Raw genomic sequence first — 19,920 nt, forward strand, 5'->3', positions numbered from 1 at the left:
CCCCTTAATAATAAAAACCTTCATTTAAAAACTGCATTTTGTGTTTACTTGTGTTATCTTTGTCTAATATTTAAATTTGTTTGATCTGAAACATTTAAGTGTGACAAACATGCAAAAAAATAAGAAATCAGGAAGGGGGCAAACACTTTTTCACACAACTGTATACAATCTCTTCATCTCCTGCATAGTGAAAGATAATAAGGATTTCTTTCTTGTTATGTCAGAGCCAAATCACCGTGATGGATGCACCGGTCTTCAAGGCGATACATCCAGAGGTAAGAGAGACTCGTGTTGTCAAGTGGTTGGTCTCCTGACCGTCATTTCCACTGCCAACTCCCAACACCACATTCTCACCTTGGAGGAAAACCAAGTTTCCAGCTTTGGTGCACAGATAAAGGGGTTCTGGTAGTTCATATAAATTCCATTTTTATATCGTTCACTAATTATCTTGGTAGTGTCTTCTGAAGAGGAGCTTACGGTACAACAATAATCTGTGAATGACCCAATCTCGGTACTTATCGCCTTTGGTCTGACGATGATTTCGGGGTTAAGGGGCCATATTTATAGGGTTCTGGTGTAGCCAGCACATATCCGGGTCAAGACTTCCTTTTCTGTGCACTGCTTATTGCTTACAGTCCGATTAGCAACTTGAAATGCGAGACTGGAGTTGCAGTTGAGATACCTTGTGTATGACGGGATTGTTTCACAAGTAGCCAGTTTGACAAGCTAATTCTAAACCAGTAAATAGCAAAAGTATCGTAGCCGATGGGTTCTGAGATTGCATTTCGACCAATGGCTACAAACGGAAGCCAGAATGCTTCCGATATCAAAATCTTCTCTCTGTCCTAATATGCAGAATCTGTTTATAGAGGTCATGATTGACCCATCTCAAACTAGTGGTGTAATGGACCACTGTCGATCCGTGATCGGTACGGATCCCCACTCGCGGCTCGACACGCATGTGAACCGCGGATTAATAACACAGTTTAACGTTAACATCACAGTGTGTAATCCAGTTTTACTTCAGTAAAATATGAGATCAGGTCATCATTTATGATTTTCTAGTCACTCATCTCTGATGACAGGAGGAGAGCTGGTAACAAAGGTTCAGTTACATTATGATGCATTCAGGCTCTGTTCAGTGAAAGTGAGTATTGAGTTTTATGATCCGTTGCACCACTATCCCAAACCATCTGTCAGTCATTTGTATCAGATTCTAAATGTTTGCAGGGAACCCCTTTAGAGATCTGCCCCTCTTCACAGAAGGATTCCAGTCCTCCTGTTTCAAATACTTCGAATGCCTTTACAGCTGTTGCCACTCAGCTGAACCCAGACAGGCCTTAGCGGTTGAACTCTCCACTGGAACCCAGCTTACCCTCTGTTAGTCAATGAAATTCCAGGCACTGCTCTGGCCTGAAGGATTTCCTTCCCACCACAGGCTCTACACAGACTGTATGCAGGGAAGAGAACCAGGCAGAGACATTAGGGACTGACGGATTAGATATGAACACGATCAAGCCCTCTCATTCAACATGGTCTTTTATTTCTAAGAATGGAAGTGTCGAGCATACTCTTAAGTCCAGCACAGTCCAGTGCAAGTTCTCATCGCTGAAATTTTGATTGGCGCAAAGTAAAAAGCGAGGGAGTTTCCAGTCGCTGATGGACGGCTGTCAATCCCTGCTGTTCTATTAAATCGGATCCCTGGTTCATGTTTCAGAGAGAAGACCAGGGTCAAACAGTGGGTCTGTACTGTGTCGTTAAGACCATGTCCGCTACCATTCTAATGATTTCTTGATTTGCCATCAAATTTGAACAGAAATGCTTGACCCCCGGAGGATAACTCCTACTGATGTCGGTGATCCCCTGACCTTTCACTTAACCTCAAGGTGGTGCTAACATTTGTGGTTTAGAGTGAAATGTCTTAACAATTATTGGATGGATTGTCATAAAAGTTTATACGGACATTTGTCTCTCTCAGGATGAATTGTAATAACTTTGGTATTACAATTTGTTAAATATACTCTTTATCTTGCGTCCTAATTAGGTCTAAACCCTAATTTGTCCTATACTTGGCTTATGACCAAATGTATATCAAAGCTGTCCCATCAGCCTCAGCTGTACTTTGTGTTAAAGGGTTTACAACTTTTTAATAATGAACGAATAAATAAAGGCTATTCAAATATTAGACATCTCTTTCCCAATGCAAGTCTATGGGATGGTATTGGTCCTTAAATCAGTCTTGCTTAATGTGATTTTGTGATTGGCAGGAGCTGGCCAGCTGCGGATGGAATGGGAAAGAGAAGCACAGTTTGTCCCCTAATGTGGTCGCCTTCACGCGCAGGTTCAACCAGGTACGTCTTTTCATGGCTTCATCTCTTCCATGAGTTTTATGTGAAATCCTGCTAGTTAGTGAAACCGATAATGAGTACAGCACATGTTGGTCTCAAAGGCCTTAATTAATTAAAGCTGTTCCAGTGAGCCAATAGCATCATTCTCTGCTTTATAGAAGAAGGTGGCAACCCTACAGGGAAACTATTCCTCTACTTGAGCATAACCTAAAGAAGCTCATTGATGGATTCTGTTGCTGTTGGTTTGAACCCGTAGACTGTATATAAGAAGGATATCTCAGCAACGCCAGGCAGGAATTTCGGTCCGCTTGGACGCAAGAAGGAATTGATTAGATTTTGGTGGTTAAAGGGGACTGTGACCTCACATCCGACCCCATTTTTTGAACGTGATATGTCTGGAACATCTGACAAACATCCACTAGGACTCAAGACTTTGGTGGTCAAACGTCACTGTGATTTTTAAATCACGTTTTTGGCCATATCTCAGGAATTGATATGCTAATTAAAATGATTTCACACAAATGTAATGATGTACTTTTGGACAGACATGGATGTAAACGGCAACTTCACTGGTTGGCGGAGTTCTAGAACCGCAAGGTTGTGATTCTAGTTTTAATGTGTTTGTGTGTTGTTGTGTTCCAGGTGAGCTTTTGGCTGGTGAGAGAACTCTTAACCGCCCACACGCTGAAAATCCGAGCAGAAATACTGAGCCATTTTGTCAAAATTGCCAAGGTGAGTTGAAACATATTGCTTAGTAATATATACGTTATTTGTAAGTTATTCTTGCAAATAACTTTGAAACCAGTGGACAGAAATATGTTGTCTATTATGTTACAGTAGCAATTGCTCAACGTGATGTTTGGTGAGCTTGTCAGTGCAATAGGAACATCCATCATCAGACATGGAAACGTTTGTAGAAATGGAAGCCAACAGCTGTTAAAGTCTTTTTATTTCATGGGTCACTGTCAGTTGTTTGTAATGCAATTGCAACAAAAAAAAATCATTTACAGTTTGTGAAGCTGCAGCATGAACGAGCTGCCCAGGTACTTTATTATACTATATAGGGAGTGATGGGGAAAGCAGACACTGATTGCAGAAACAACATGGCCTTTCTCCTCTTGTGGTCTGAGCAGGGAGTAATAGCAGAGGGAGTTTTCCCATGAGGCCAGAGCTTAGGATGGAAAGGAAATGTGGAGCCGTGACATAGTGTTCTTGGCAACTAGCACAGATATTGATGAGCGAGGTAAAACTATTGAAACACGCTTTGCACCTGGCTGTGACCGTTCACAAACGTATGTGTTAATGGAGTCCATTCCCAGGACACCTAATCGTAGAACATGAGGTCGGGTGATCAGGTTGATTGGGCTACATCAGCGGTGAACACCTGTGTTTCCATTCAATCGTCAGGCAATTTTAAGCAACGTTTTTAAATATGTCCCAAAAAATAGAAGTGTGATACCATCCTGATGGAGTGGATAAACTCTGCTACAGCGTAGTTTGGTCAGAAGTTGGCGCTATAGGCTACACATGGCTGTAATCTGCCAGTAAACAGAGTAGAAGAAGAAGAGGTTGTGCACTGTAAACTAAACAAGTCATCTTTTAACCAGCTAACACACGTACGGGAGACAATGGAGAGAGCCCTTTAGGAACTTGTTTCAGTCGGGCAAGTTCTATTTGTGCTTTCATGTCAGCTAGTATTGTCCATGTTTCACATCCTAACCCCTAAACCAAGGGAGTGTTTTTAAAGATGTATATGTGTTTTTTACAGGTGCATTTTTCACAGTGCCAACAGGCCGTGAAAGTTTTTCGTGAAACCTTGGGTAATACCGTACTTTGCATGTTGTTCATGAAATCTCTGTTTGTTCCCAGAAACTGTTTGAGTTGAACAACCTTCATTCTCTGGTGTCAGTGGTGTCGGCTCTGCAGAGCGCTCCCATCTTCAGACTCAGCAAAACCTGGGCGGTAAGACAACCCGGCAAATCATTATAATGACTACATTTTGAATTTGTACAGTGAAATCATCTGTGCGTTGATAAAAAGTAAAATAATCAAACTTTACACATTTAGGCTTTTAGTTCTCCAGTCACCAAAAGAGGAAAAGCTAATGTTTCATTTACCTATACAATTAGGGATGCACCTTTCCCACTTTTGCATTCCTGATACCGCTACTTGGGCTTTAGATATCATCCGGTACCAAGTACCGATTGGACACCAATGTTAAATTAATGAGCAGGTGTTATGTAGGAGTTATGTGCCTCAGGTTCGACTTAAACATTGCTTTCCGAACTTTGTGAAACATGTATGCATACATATAAATACATGGTAGTGTTGCTTATTCAGTTGCTTATTTAATGTGTATGATACCAGATTGGCCTATTTTCAGCACTAGTCAGTGTCGGACCGATATCGGTATAAGTTTATCTCTACAGGAAATGATCCTTACATGGTGCTCTTCCTGTGATTGGTTCTAATTGTGTTCACCTTTAGAAATGAGCTGCTGCAGAGTTCACTCGACAGCGGTCAGAGAACATCCCTTCGAGGCGGACCAAAATTCGGTTCAGTTCAACTGGACTAAACTCGGCTGGTGTGAACGTGCTGATAGTCGCTACATGAATGTCTTTTATAAAACCAGTGGTCTTGGGGTCAGATTTGCTTACAGTATGTGCAGTGGTTCTTCAGGCCAAGTATCTGGATTGTGAACAGTGGGGGAAGCATAATACTCTGCTTAATAGATCAGAAAACTTTGTTGGAAGTTGTCGGTGGATCAGATCTTAGTTCCTTGTGGCCTCGGATGAGCGCCCCTCAGAGGAAATAGAGATGACGTGTGCTGCTTGGCCGTCCGCTCAAAGTGAATTCTATGTTCCACTCACATCTGGCTGGCCGGTAGCCTTTTATTTTTCTGTTTCGTGAGCTGTGAGCCCTTATGAGCCATTCCCCTCCCGGCCATTAAAATGCAAAGTATTTGTTCCTGGTTTTAATTTTTGAACATGAATCAGGATTTTACAATGCTGGATAAAGGACCATGTAAAGTGTATGCATCAGCGCCAAGACGTGGAGAAATACGAAAGGAAGGCTGGCTGCTGCTGATTAGATGTTAGAAAGCAGTACAGAGAGACATTCACTGTACCAGCAAAGAGTGAGAACACTTTAATAATCACTCCTATTGCCCATTTAGTGGATGTATTAGCAGGCATGCCAACTTCAATCAGCTAAGAGGAGACATTTGAATATGTTCTCTTTAGAGCCTGCTCACTTTTACACCTTTATATTTGAACCAGCTTCTTGGTCCAACCAAGTTCTAAAGGTCTTGATTCAGAACTATGAGGTTGATGATTATTGATCTCATGTTAAGTTTAACTGGTGTCCAATTTCTTTGATCTTCAGTTGGTAAAATGAGTGTTTAGTCTTTAAAATGTCTGAAAACGTTATCAATACCCATCTTCAATGTGATGAATATGTTTCCAAATAATTCTTCAACACCATAATAGTTGCTGATTCATTCTTTGGCAATCTATTAAGCAACCAGAAAAACAACAATAACCAGTCAAAAAGACACCAACCCTTCCTGATGATACAGATTCTCTTATAAAGGCATAAATAATAAAGGCATTCAAAGATTATTCTTTTGGCCTTTGGGCATGTTATTTAATGTGTTATGTTGATGTTGATTAGCTACATCTGATATAATATTGGAGGAGAAAGGCAGTCAGTTGGCAAATCGCCTTTGCTGAGGAGAGAAAGGAAAGCTTGTCAGCGGGAGAGTATTCCAGGAGACGGAGGAGCCCGTGTGAGTTAGAACATAAACTACTTTGACATTTTCTTGTTTCTGGACATACTGTAAGTCTGATTGACCCGCCAAGCCCCCCTTTTCAGTTTTCTTCTGTACAGTTGATGGAAACCAATACCACTCAGTCACTTACTTTGTGCCTGAGCAAAGGTATTGGGTCACATATTGGCAAGAAAGAAAAAAAACAGGTTTTGCCAAATGAGTTTGAACTGCTCAGGATGATGCACTGCAGAGCTCCTCTGACTCACTGTACATGAACGGAGCCTAATTAGCTGCTGCAGTCTAGTGAAGAGGGAATGAACTACCAGCTACAAACGGGGTTAGGGAACACAGGCTGCTTTAGTTTGGTTGGGGTAATATATCATAATATGATGTCTGTGTGTTTACCACTCGGGTAATAGTAACAATTTGATTAAGTAGCACCAACTAAATATGTGTGATCGTTCTTCTCTGTTGTAGCTGATCAGTCGGAAAGACAAGGCCACATTTGAGAAGCTCAACTATCTGACATCCAAGGAGGAGAACTACACCCGCATGAGAGAATACATCCGCTCCCTGAAGATGGTGCCCTGTATCCCGTACCTCGGTAAGTCCTCCATCTCTGCCGCGATGTTCTTTCACCACACCCTGCTTTAAACCACTTCAAACATCTTACACGACTAGTCTAAACTCCAGTTGGCAGTTTGAAGCCCTGCATACATAGATTGTTTTTTTTTTTTACTTAAGATGGAATTCCAGTCCGCACAAAACCAAACCATACAAAATACAAGTAGAATACGATTCTATGTTTCTACAAAACATCCTTCTACAGAGCACCGTCACTGAGACGTTGTTGTTCAGTATTAGTGTTTAGTTGCACGGTCCATGATGTAAGTCCAGGTGTTGTTGAACATTTGCACATTGAAATTTGCATTGACGACAGTAATAAGCTCAACCTCTGCGGCGTTGCGGTCATGCTGTTATCATCCCAGTCCTGGTCTTGGCCTTCAGAATCTATAGTCAGACCTGTCATGGCTCGGAGGACGTAAGTATTTTGGCACAATATGAAAAGAATGAATCCCTGTTTTTGCTATCTTTGCCGCCATCTTGTCTGTAAGGGAGCAGGGAGTGACATTTGAGGGAGATTCAGGTCTTCTTCGTTGGGGGGGGATTGCACTTTACTAATACTTGGACTGGAGCACACTGGTGTCAGGTCTTGTTATCGATAACTCTTTATAGTAAGGGTACAAATCATATTCTTAAGTAATGCTCGATGATGAATAATTGCAGGATGCATCATAAAAACATGTTGCCCACCATTAAGAAATGATAAATTCAGTATGACTGAGTGTACACTGAAGAGACGATCAGTTAAAGAATGTTCTCTCTAACTTCATACAACAATTGATATGCCACCAAAATGAAGTGGACCCATGCATCTAACCGGCTTCTCAGAACCGTGTTCATCAAAAAAACAGCTTATGGTTTATTAATATATCAAAATATTACTGGCTGCAGCGATTTGAGAGCTACTGAATCACTCTAGAGCACGTTACTGGTTGCAAGTGTAAAGTGACTCTGCTCTTTCGTCCACACTCATAATTCATGCTTTCCTCTATTGTCATGCCTTGCTGTTTGTCTTCACGCTTTTGGTTTTCTGGGCTCGTGATCTCAAAGTGGAACTGATTGAAATGAGATCACTGGAGACATGCACAGAGTTGTACATAGTTTATTGTAAGTTTGATAACATACAGACTATAAAAAAATAATTTGAATGAGACAGCATATATATATATATATATATACACAGAATACCTGGTACATACTGTATCTGCACATTAATGCAGTGACTGATATTGCCAACATACCATGAAACCGTTGGGTAGAGGCAATAACTGAGCTGTACACACTGAACTGTTCGGTTACTGTTTGAATGTACTGTAGCTGCTTTTACTTAGAACACCTGCAGTGAAATTGTATTTGTTAAATGTTTTTGTAAATCCTGTATACATTCAAAGGCTTTATTCGATTTCACACTGTCCATATTAAATGGACATGGGGGCAGGTCCTGTTATCTTGGTGCTGGTAACTTACAGTGGAAGTAATGGTTCAAGAGGTACAGAGCTGTGGTTAGCCTAGCTTAGCATAAAGATTGGGAATGGGAGGAAACGGCTAGCTGGGCTCTGACCACAGTAAAAAAAGATACCTACCAGCACCTCCAAAGATCACTGATTGACCCGATGACCATCCGCACTTCTTTGCTCTGGCTATGGTTTGACATGTACAGTACAACAGAGTTAGTGCGTGTATTTTTTAACTTTGGATGAAGTCAAGCAAACTGTTTCCCCCCCTGCGTCCAGTCTTTATGCTAAGCTAGGCTAACAATGTCCTGTTTTTTCAGTCGAGAGATTTTGTGTCCCGTTATGGTTTCATGCTAGGAAGAAAAGGTATATTTAAAACACGGATGCCTTTCTGAGAATAGAGTTGTTGAATGTAAAGTTAATAAGTCGTGGCACGAAATATCAAGTACCAGACTCTTCAGTACCAAGACATTTGTAATTTGTAGTAATAGAACAGCGGCCCCTTCAATGGTTGATCAGGATACAGGGAGGAAGATCATCTCCAAGGGGCCTTTCTGCTCAGTTAGTGGAAATACTAACCTGCAACTTCATATCTCACATTAAACAACTATCAAGCATTACAGTCGATTCAGTTCAAGAACATGCATAGTGTATTCAGTGGTAAAGGTAGCTGTAAAGTCCACACTCCTGCTATTTAGATTGAAGAAAAATTGAGCTGTTGAACTTTGTTTGCATGTTGAACTTTAAACTTAGTCCTCATGCTAAGTGTTCAGAAGACTTGCAACCAATTGTTTTACTAACTATTGTCAGGAACATTTTATCAAAATAAATAACCAGATTTCTCTCCTGTAGAATTGATCCCAATATATATTATACGTATATAATATAAGCACCTATAATAAATTGGAAGTACCAGCTATACCTCTACCTGTAGAATGAATAAAATACAAATTAAAGAATGCATGGATCCTATCGCATCACTGCAGGGGCCTTTGCAATTTGAAGCTACATTGTGAATATAAGGCAACCAACAGGAAAAAAGCAAAGAGTGCAGATCAAATCAAGGATTTGTGCTTTTTGTGATATAGAAAGGGAAACCCTCTGATGTTTGCCCAGTAAAATCTCTTGCGTTTTGAGTGACTGAAGTGTTAATGGAAGGTGTTTGCATTGGGTCTTATCATCATGGTCACTTTCTTCAGAGAATAGGCTCCTCCTCTGAACTCGGCCCAGTAGACCCCGTCCTGGTAACGGCTGCGGTAGTGCCCACCACGGTACCACACGCCATTCAGGTTGGAGTGAGCACAGGCGTTGTACCACCATCCTCCCTTCTGGTAGTGGGCACAGTTACCTGGAGACACAAGCAATCAAATCAGACCACCTGAAATACTCACTCTTCTGGGTCAGGGGTCCGGGCAGTGATTGATCATTAATCATTGAGTCCAACAATGGACCGCCCTGCTGTTTTCATCAAATTCCTGCATAATTGGCTTTTCTGTCCGTCTTCATTGGGTCTGTAACAGTAAAGCTCTCAGCATGCTACAGTCGGCGACCCGCCAGCCGTCTCCTCTGCGGTTGAGTGTGTGTGCATCACTTCATGTGTACATACTTGCACCAGTCATACTCTTTTCCATATGCGAGTTGTCATTGCTCTACAAATGTTGGACAAATCTACAGCAACCCACCAGTAGACCATAAGACAGGAAGAAAGCAAGAGCGGAAAGTGTCGTATTGATTCATCATTGTGGGTATTAAAGAAACCATGGATACAGCCAGTTATGTTTTACCTAGTCTCGCATAGCCAGACCTATCTCCAACCAATCACAATCGTCGCACGGAATGCAGCGACGATGCCATTAAAAACAAATACCACAGATAGCAGAGAATTCTGCATGAGATACGCGGCCAATGGCAGAATTGTACCCAAAGTGTATCCTGTGACTCAGACTGTTTTCCTTTCCCTCATTCAAAGACAGGAGTGGCATATACAATATGTGGCTGGAACTACTGTGGAGACTGTGCGATGTATTGAATCAGATACCAAAATGTAAGCAAGTGAAAGCCCACCAACAGTTCTGAATGCCTTCTCTTGCACTGCATTCCACTCACCTGCGTAGACATCATGGTCTCTGTCCAGTGTGGTGAACTGCTTGCCGTTGTGCCAGGTGAGAGAGTCTCCGGCACTGCCGTGGTATCGGCCCACTCGCAGCCTGTAGAAGTCGGCCTCAGACTCGACACGGAAGCTGGCGTACTCCGCAAAGGTCTTGCGTCCGGTCCAGTCTTCCAGAGTCACCAGTAGCTTGTAGGTGCCCTGGTTGGTCAGCCAGTAGATGTTCTCCAGGCCCAACCAGTATTCGCCATCAATATTTCCAAACCCTTGCTGTGAAAAGAGAAATACATTTAACCAGTCAGGCGTAATCCATTCCTACTGTTCCTAACACATGATTTAACGTTGACAAGAAAGAAGCTGTTTCTCCTCCCATTGGATACAGCCGTGGCCTTCCAACAACAAACCGCCCATGTTTTCCAAGCATCTGTGAAAGACTGGTATGATGTTGGAGCGAGAGGCCGAGAGCAATGGCACAATGGCAGGTCACGTTTAAGATCCTCTCCACCAGAGCTCAGTGTATCTGAATCACTGGTTTCAATTACATCACACATGGGTTCACTCAGGAGGGAGTCCTCGTCCCTGCCAAATGTGAGCATGTAATTGGCTTTAAGTGCCTTGTTAACTCATTGAGGGTGGGTTGGGGAAGGATTGGATCGGGGGACAACTTGGAAGTATTACCCCCTGCTTTGGTCTTGAGTTTAAAGTACTGAGAAGAGTATCCATATTAGGATGTTCTCACTTTAGGCCACAGGATGTTAATCTTTGGCAACTAAATGTTTCACAATGTGCAACAGTATTTACGTAACGTCTGGTATCCACCAGTAACTGGGAAACACACTTATGAAGTCCTTGGGTCACTGCACAGGCTGCAACAATGAGAGCATGTGATCTCATAGATTTGATTTTGTTGAGTTGTTCTTAAGATTACTCACACCCTACACAACAAAATGGATTCACCAAACATTTTGTCTTGCAATACTGACTGTACAATCATTTTGTGCTGTAATAATTCCACTGTGCAATACTCTGGTTTACTCTGGCATTCATATTGCATTTATTTATACTGTACACTTAATACTAACAGTCTTGTTTATTCATACTATTCTTGAATGTTTACACACTTAATCATGGATCGCATTTTTCATCATTATTCTTATCTCATCTGTTAGATATTTCTTCTTTCTATTTGACCGCATTTATTGTTGGTATATTGTAGTATAATGCACTTATTTAGTCATACTTGCACCATGGCAGTTTTCCAATTCCTGTTTGTACAATTGCATTTTTTTATGAAGTTGATGTTACAATACAACTGTCTATGCTCTGGCACACGGCATATTATTAAGCTTCAAGTCTATTGTCTTCCAATTTCTTCTGGTAGTTTTGTTGCTAAACTCATCAAGTGTGACACTGATAGAAGACCAGCCGCTGCTAATGTGCTACTGATGTGCTGCTGCTTTCAATATTGGCTGGTGCTGACAGGGTTTTGGTGTTCAATTAATCAAACGAGCTAGGTCTTAACCTAACTGTTGTCGCAACAACAACAATCGCATATTAGAGTTCCAGTCCGATTATTTAGCTAGGCCTAAAATAATAAAAGAAATGTATTGAGTATTTTTCCTATCTTAATTCAAGAGCATGTCTTTTCAATTTGAGAGCGTGCTTTATTGATTTCACGTTCAGATTTTATAATGCTGTCCTCGCACTCCAATACCCTGCTCGCGCTTGGATTTGTTCCACTTCTTCTCTAACTGAATACTTGCACGAATATATAATGTTGCTGGCACGGAAATCTTTTGCTTCAGCTCTTCTACTCATACTGTGTGCTTGTGAAACGTGTCTTCTCAGATTTCTACTATGCTCTAGGATTTTCTGTTGCAATAATCCTTTCATAATTCCCCAACCAATAGAATGCCAGGTGTAGTGTTGACCAATGAAATGATCCCTGCCCAAGGCCTGATTATTGCTTTCTTTACCACTTTTGGAATAAAAGGACAGTATATATATATCAATGCTCTGCCCAAACATTTTTCTTTTATTATAAAAGCTACTCTGCACTCTTGTTGGACCTCATGATTCAAAGCTCAGATCCGTATTACCTTGTAGGTCTCCCAGTTTCTAAAGAAGTTCACGGAGCCATCCTGACGTCTCTGAATGACAGTCCAGCCACCAGGGTCATGTCTCTGGTCACACCAAACCTGCATGAGTTGGTTGCCGTTGTCTGGTTTCAGGAGGTACATGCCGCTCGTGGTGTATCCGGCCTCCAGACCCTCTAGACAGTCTTTGAAAGGACCTGCAGGAGAGACGGAATGCTGACCAAGAAAGCTGTATACTGCAGTATCAAAAAGTATCAGACACTGCAACATCAAAACCAATGGTAGAACATTTGGTCAAAGGGCTCCTGGAAAAGAGAAGTCACCGTTGACCAAGTGTAATATGTGCCAAATATGACTAATGCTTTCCAGTCCCCGTGATGCTGGCAGCAGTAAATATTACAGTGAGCAAAACTGCACTGCATTTCTTAGTAACTACAGAGGACATCAGATGTAAACAACACATTTAAATGGCTATACTTTATTCAAATCTCATCACACCATTGTGTACAGTACAGTAGTTACTGGTGTCATTTGTCCACCTTGGAAAGCTTCATTTTGCAGCGTTACTGTAAAACACTGCTGGAAAAATGTATGTGTGTTTGAGAAGAGTAAACACCAGGGTGGGGTATATCTATTTAAATCTTTTATTGAAAAAGTGTTGCAACGTTTGAAAATTGCATCGCTGCCGGTATGGATAGTTTTGCAGGTATTTAGAAGAAACCTTTCCACAGTTTTGTGAAATCAAGGAGAATGTGTGTCCACTGCAGTAATAGACCTCAGAGGACGACATCTACTTACCAGAGGGCTCGCTGGTAAAGCTGTACGTCGCACTCGGCATTGTGGCCAGCGGAAGTGGTAATGCTTTGGCGTTCTGGTCATTCTGTATCTCATTAGTCATGGGGTTGTTGGTGTGGCGGGGGTAGGTGGGTGGATGGTAGGGTCTGTAGCCTCCAGGAGACAATGGGGGCATCTGTATAGGAGGCTGAGGGATCACGGGAGGCTGTGGATGCGCAGGCCGGCTCCTGTCCTGCACCACACCATACGGGTATCCTCCCCGCTTACAGTGCTCCCCCAGCTGCACCAGGAGAGCACTCTGGTTGTTTGCGATCGCCGACAGATGCTGGTACTTGTGTTCCAGGTCGCGGTAGCGTGAGGCTAGCCGGCCCATCTCGTGTGTGTGGTTGAGCACGCGTGTCTCCAGCTGTGACGCCTCCAGAGCAGTGTCTCGTTTGCGTATGATCTCGTGCAGCAGCTGCATGTACAGCTGCGTGACTCTGGAGTTCATGTTGCGGCTCTCTTTGCGCAGTAGCTTGACTTCGTTGACCACCCCCTCATCCACCTCCACCAACTGCTGCAGCGCTTCTATCTGCCCCCGCTGCTTCTGCAGCTCGCCGTTGAGCAGCTCCAGCTCCTGCTTATTGACCCGGTTCTCCAGCAGGGCCTCGGGCTCCTTGGAGTTCACACAGATGGCCCCATTGTTTTTCTGCTGGGGGACAATAAAGGTGTAGGAACATTTGTCCGTTTGGGAAGCGCTGTGGTCAACCACGGCACGTTTTTGACGCTTCGGTGCATAGAAGATCTCTCTCTCCAAGATCTCGTCGCTGTTCCCGACTTCCTGAGTGTCTCCCTGGATAGAGGACTTAGGTCCAGAGAGCAACAGGAGCACCAGCAAAACCACCACAGGGAGAATCATAGTCCTGCTGCACCTAAGCCAAGATGATTTCTGAAAGAGAGGGGGGAAGAGATTATCAGTAAATGTCTATTCTCTCACAACATTCACTGACCGCCATCGACCGTATATCTGCCTGGACGATTATTGGCGATCATTTTCACAATAATCAAAGACGTTTTTTTCTAGCTCATTGCTGATTTAATAATTTCAAATATGTGCTACTTTGGCTCTGATGCAGCCTCCTCTCTCTGTCTGTAGTCACCCCTCTGTATCCTCGCTCAGTGTCCGGTCCACCGCAGTATCTGATTGGTTGTTCATCACAAGTAATAGCCTATCAACACTACTAAAGAAGACCTTTGCCACAGATGGGACGTAGACTGGAATTGTCGCGGTGAGTGAGTGGAGCTATGTCTAAGGATGCCGATAAGTTGCAATGAACATCACAATTCCCTATGCTGAAGTTGCAACCAGACATGTGACCCTTGACCCGATTATCATAGTTTCTAAAGATGCAGCGCAGCTATGATGCAGATATTTCATACTCCAGACGTACACGCGGACCTGCCGATGCTCATTCGACCCGACGTGTTCCTATGAGACAGCCGCAACTCTGTTTGTCACTGTTAGAAGAGAATCACTTAACTGATAATATACATGCAAAGACTGAGAAGGTGTCGGCATGGGAATCATTTCCCTCTCTTCCTTTTTAAGATAACGTTACCGATAACGATAAAGGTCTCTTTTGCAGCATTCAATTAAACATCAGCAAATACTAGACAAGTTTGAAATCAAACTCCGAGGTGCAATGGTTTTAAGATTCCTGCTCTCCTGTTTGGCCAACCAGAGTTAAAACATTGCACATTGCAGATTCTATAACGTGTCTGTACATGAACATTTCAACAAAGTTTTATGGTGGAGTTTGTGTTCTAAATTTTGAGACAAAATTGTAATGTCTACCACAAAAGTTAATATCGGTATTTGGTGTCCTTGATTAGTAATAATCTATATCTGTATCATCCCTGAAATAATGAAATCAATCAACTCCTAAGCCCCATTACATCATTTTGAGCAGATTTGACATTTACAGGCCCACTGACTGGACTTCACTTTAGCTGCTGTATTCTGGAGACGCTAACGTTAAAACCGAACTCTTCTTTACTTCCCTCGAGTCAACAAGCGACGATCGGTCCTCGGGAACGCTGTGAGCAGCACATGCCGAACAGCAACGCCCCCGAACGGCACTGGTCTTTACTAAAAGATCTGACAAAGATGGATTGCTGAAGCCAACGTGTTCCTTGTTTCCAGGCTCGTCTCAAAGCTCGTATATTGGCCAGCGTGTTTTGATGATTCTCTTGGTCTTCAGGGGAAAAGCTCTATCACAGCATCGGAATGTTCACCGACACAAAACACACATCGTCAGTCATGAGTGGACCAGAGGTGTTACTTTTTATGATAGACTAAATATCCCAGCAGCTCTGCATAAACAAATGAAGGATCCCTAAATTAGTTTTTAAAGGTTCCCTCTTCTTTTACATGTAGGTTCCCGTTTTGTTTGTCTCATGCACACTCATGAGGACGCAGGTGCACGTGCGCACTCGTAACTCGTATGGCTAATGCCAATAGTTCCAGGGACATGTTTGCTAAGAGTTGCCTCTTTTTCACATCCAGCCGACACAGAGCAACATTATCATTGATGTTTGTTTCCACATGATGAATCGAAGTTTATTGTTCACTCGCTAAAAGCTCTGTTTTGGCCTCCACCTACTCCTGAGGGCAATCCGCTATGTTCACCAGCTAGTCTCTAACTGTGTCTGTTTGGTGCTGAGCAGGCAGTGGACAGAGGGGCTCTGGAGCTGTTAGAGCAGGACATGTTGCAGTGTAAAGATCAACTTCAGTTCATGGCATTGTTTGTTTCTGTAAACCAGGAGAAGGTGAATGTCAACGTTTCTGAAAGTCTGTTTCCTATCAGCCTGGTGGCACGCTTGCAAAAATGCACAATGACACATGGTTAACATTATTGATTCGATTTAAGCAACAAAAAGGTAACAACTTAACAACCATAACAATGTAACTAGCCTAAATAAACAACGGCCATAGCGGACTTTCCTACGTTATGTTTAGTCACGGCGCTATGTAACAAGAGCAAAGTTTACTTTGGGTCTCACACAGGACATGATCAGCGGCCTCCTGGGAGAAAGGGAGGAGATGAGCAGAGGGGCATTCAGTTCACCACTAGAGGCCACTAAATCCTGAGCACTGGACCTTTCTAAAGCTCTGGAAAGATTGCATTGAGGGATATGAACAGTAAGGAAGAATTCATATTCATACAAAGGGTGTGACATGTGGAATTCTTCATTTTGCACAACTATGAAATGATAAGCATTCCGAGGACACGTCAACTAACTAACCAACTAACTATTGCTTTTGTCAGTTGTAACGGTTCAGAGCATTACTATGGCAGCAAACCACTATTATATGTGAAGATAAAGAGGTAAACACAGTTAGCTCTTTCAGCACTTTCTCCATAGTTAGCACTGTTAGCACCGCTAGCCATGAGCCGCTGGCTCGCTGTCGACATGTGGAGAGGCAACGAAATGCTCCCAATCTGCTCCTGCACCTGTTAGTTCAAATTGAACTAAACGGCGCTCCAGTTTGTCCATTAGCTGTTCTAAAGTAGAATCTGCTTCTATTTAAGCCCGAGTTATTTTTCTTTTCTTTCAGTGTCGCGTCTGCCTCATCATTCAAAGCTGTATCAGTGCTGATGTATAACAATATCAACTCGGGCTGCAGCGTGGAGGAAAGATGCACGCTGGAGTGGTTGAAGTGGATTTGCATCACGGTTTGCACTGTGAATTAATCACGTCTAAAAACAGAGCACGGCGAGTCATTTGTTCACATTAGACAAAAAGAGGGCTCATTACCCAAATGATATGCATGCTGGGAAGTAAACCAACAAGGCAACAATGTTCCCAAGATAGTTACGTTGGTGAGGGATGTGAATGAAGTGTGGAGCTCCACACCAGTGTAACTACTGGCTGCACAAAAACACTTGCCGTACTCTTCCAGAACAAAGTGTGGACTCTACTCCTGACTATACATAGGAAGACGGTAAACTAGTGATTGATGAGAGGACAGTGACTGTAAGTGTCACTCATTAAACCACACCAACACAGGTCAGTCAGAACAAAGTCATGCTGTGCAGCAAATCTTTCTTCAGAACTTATCAAGTGTGCCAGGCTTAAAAAAAGAAATATGCACATGACTTCTATAAGAGTCTTTAGTTTAAATATGTTATAGAGATGTAAACCATGCTGTCACAGAGGATTAGGTGTATTTTAACATCCTTAAAGGGGAGCAAAGGGACAGAAAACAGTGTTAAGGGTAAAAAATATTTGTCAATGTTAGCATAGTTCTCACAGAGCACGATCCAGTATTCAGTGTGTTGCATATAAAGAGAGTCAGTAATTGCCCCACTCACCTCCACTTGTCTCCGTTTCCTTAGACTCCCTCTCTAGTCAGTCTCTCCTCATTTCCTCCACTTCCTCGTAATATTCCTGTTACCTGCTGACAGAATCGATGCTCTGTGAAGAGCAGAAAGAGTCCGGCTGTGATGACGTGTTTTAATCAGTCCCCACGTGTCCAATCGAGCAGCAGCAGGAAACGGTTCTTCCTGTCGTAGTTCAATTCATCAGCAGCAGAGGGTTTGTCTCCACCTTTAAGACATCTCCTGTCCCTCAGTTACAATCTGTGTCTCGTCCTCCCAGAGACTCGACCACTCTCCGTCTTCTTGCCATCACAAGTGAGACACTTCTTCTTTTTTTTTCTTGAAGTAATTTAGCAGTGAGCTGCGGCGACGCCCCCTTTCCCCTCCCCTTGACAACAGGGAGAGAGTGGAGGAATTAGACGGAGGCTCCCAGTCCTCTCACCCAAACCCTTGTCCCCTGCAGCCCTCCTGTTTTTCCACTGCTCCCCCCCGAGCGGACCCAGGACTCCGTCTGTGGAGGAGACGTTGAGGTCACAGGTTTGGAGCATGTGGGTCTTGACCTGTACTCCCTGAGGGAATCCACAGGAAAGAAGTGTTTTACGTTACGTCTTCTCCTGTTTTTCCAGCACTTTCAATGCATTGATGGTTGATGTCATTTATATAACAAGGATTATGTATTAGAGTTACCAAACGTCCCCTCTAGCTGGTCTCCTGTGGCCACCAAGTTAACCAGGTCTCTCTTGAGAATGAGAACGTGTGTCTCGATGAGATTACCTCTAAATAAAGGTTGATTAAGAAAAAAAAGAAAAATCTCCCATATTGCAAGCTTTCTCCAACTCAATGTTCCACAAACCTCCGCAGGGTTTTTGCCCCGTCTGGCCTGACTTGCGTCCCTGCCGGGCTGAAGCATCGTGGAACTTTTTTAAAATTGGTTTTGGGGGATTTCTGCTTTATTGGATTACGATGGCTTAGAGAGAGAGTGGGTGTGAGTGCGTGAGAAGATGAGTGAAGTCAGCAGTCACTTTACAGCGATGAACAGCAGTACAGTGTGTGTTCATTTGTCAGTGAATAAATGCTACCACTCCTCAAGAACCCAGACTATTTCCCGTGTCTTGCTACCTGCTGATTAAAGTGAAGGCTCGTGTGTTCTACGATATGACGCTGTGGCTCAGTGGAGTCGCGTTGGTATGGTGGCACCCGGCATGGTAGCCCTGCCATCACTGTGTGAATGGGTGAATGATGACAAGTAGTGTGAAAGCGCTTTGAATGGTGAGAAAGAAGAAAAGCACTCTACAAGTACAGTCCATTTACCATTTACTTCTCCTTTTTTAAACCTGCTTGACATGCACGTGCAGAATAACACGGCGGTGCGACACATTTCCCGGCTGCCTGTTTGACACTGTTTCAACACGCCATGAAACGTGAAGCGTCAACAAAAGACAGCGAAGAAGACTGCTTGCCAGTAAACATGGATGTAAAAAAAGGGCTTTCAAAACAGCTTTGCAAAGGTTCTATGTGGAGGGAAATGCATTCAACGTGTCCATTACGCCTCAAGGAAACACGTGGAGAGAAAATGTAAATGTATGTTTTCGTTGACGAAGGACACCTTTTAAGATTGTATTCCATCCAAAAAGCGAGAGCTAAATATTGATTTCTAAGCAAAAATGAATTTGATTTCCTCACCTCATTCAGACTCCTATGATCCTTGACTTTAACAGCAACAGAAGGTTGAGTTGGGTATTTTCAGTCCATTACTGTCTTTAGGGCAGCTCTTACATGGACTCTCTCTGTCTCTGAGGAACCAGGCAGAGACTGTCTATTCTCAGTTTGGCTGGAGTTTGTTATGTTGTCATAGTAATTTACTGCAGACAAACCCTTTTCTAAACGCATTCAGTGGCTTTGTGTTTTTGATTGCGTGTGATGTATGATGGGCTTTTATCCCTGGATCAACACAAGTGCTCTTTGTCTCAGAGAGAGTCAGATGGTTATGCTTTGAGACATTTGGAGAAACTCCTCTTCGGGGAAGCGATGCTCGTGTTGATTTGTGCTGTCGCTTTTAGTCCTGTTCGGGGAACTTTTTCAGAGGGTTTAACATCACGCTTGCAGCTTCAAATGAGCTGTATTCCAATCACAAAGTGGCAGGTTCTTCTTTTAATATAGTGGAGTAGGGGGGGGGGCTGGATAATTCTTCCCACCAGCAAGAAGCTAGTACAAGATATGGCTCAATAGACTTTCTTTATATTTCTCATTATGTCTCAAAAGTCAACATCGTGTTTGACAAAAGACACTGAAAGGCTCGCCGGCACAATAACAACATCACCGTCAATTCAAAATCCCCAACGGAAACACGATGATACCCTTTTAAG

The 19,920-nt window shown here is 42.9% G+C and overlaps 2 protein-coding genes across 4 annotated transcripts in view; one reads left to right on the plus strand and one right to left on the minus strand.

Annotated features, from left to right (window-relative positions):
* Positions 1-94: 94 nt before the first annotated feature.
* The window catches only part of LOC116387947 (ras-specific guanine nucleotide-releasing factor RalGPS1), a 59,529-nt gene continuing 39,703 nt past the window's right edge, over positions 95-19,920 (plus strand). Inside the window, exons 1-5 of the mRNA XM_031855410.1 lie at positions 95-275; positions 2,268-2,351; positions 2,991-3,080; positions 4,218-4,310; positions 6,595-6,721. Of these exons, the coding sequence (XP_031711270.1) occupies positions 240-275; positions 2,268-2,351; positions 2,991-3,080; positions 4,218-4,310; positions 6,595-6,721 (430 nt within the window). The 5' untranslated portion in view covers positions 95-239. The remainder of the gene's footprint in view (positions 276-2,267; positions 2,352-2,990; positions 3,081-4,217; positions 4,311-6,594; positions 6,722-19,920) is intronic.
* Positions 7,748-19,332, minus strand: LOC116387948 (angiopoietin-related protein 2-like). Of its 3 annotated transcripts, XM_031855411.1 has the most exons (6): positions 19,238-19,332; positions 17,549-18,123; positions 13,197-14,121; positions 12,402-12,595; positions 10,302-10,572; positions 7,749-9,543 (listed from the first exon to the last, which is right to left on the minus strand). In XM_031855411.1, the coding sequence occupies exons 3-6, from the start codon at positions 14,089-14,091 to the stop codon at positions 9,344-9,346; spliced, it is 1,560 nt and encodes a 519-aa protein (XP_031711271.1). In that variant the 5' UTR covers positions 14,092-14,121; positions 17,549-18,123; positions 19,238-19,332; the 3' UTR covers positions 7,749-9,343. The 3 variants fall into 3 exon arrangements, with proteins under 3 accessions (XP_031711274.1, XP_031711271.1, XP_031711272.1); XM_031855414.1 differs by lacking the exon at positions 17,549-18,123 and having other exon boundaries at positions 7,748-9,543; XM_031855412.1 differs by lacking the exon at positions 19,238-19,332 and having other exon boundaries at positions 17,549-18,827.

This window comes from Anarrhichthys ocellatus, unplaced genomic scaffold (assembly GCF_004355925.1).
Source record: "Anarrhichthys ocellatus isolate YVR2014 unplaced genomic scaffold, GSC_Weel_1.0 scaffold16, whole genome shotgun sequence".
NCBI lineage: Eukaryota > Metazoa > Chordata > Actinopteri > Perciformes > Anarhichadidae > Anarrhichthys > Anarrhichthys ocellatus.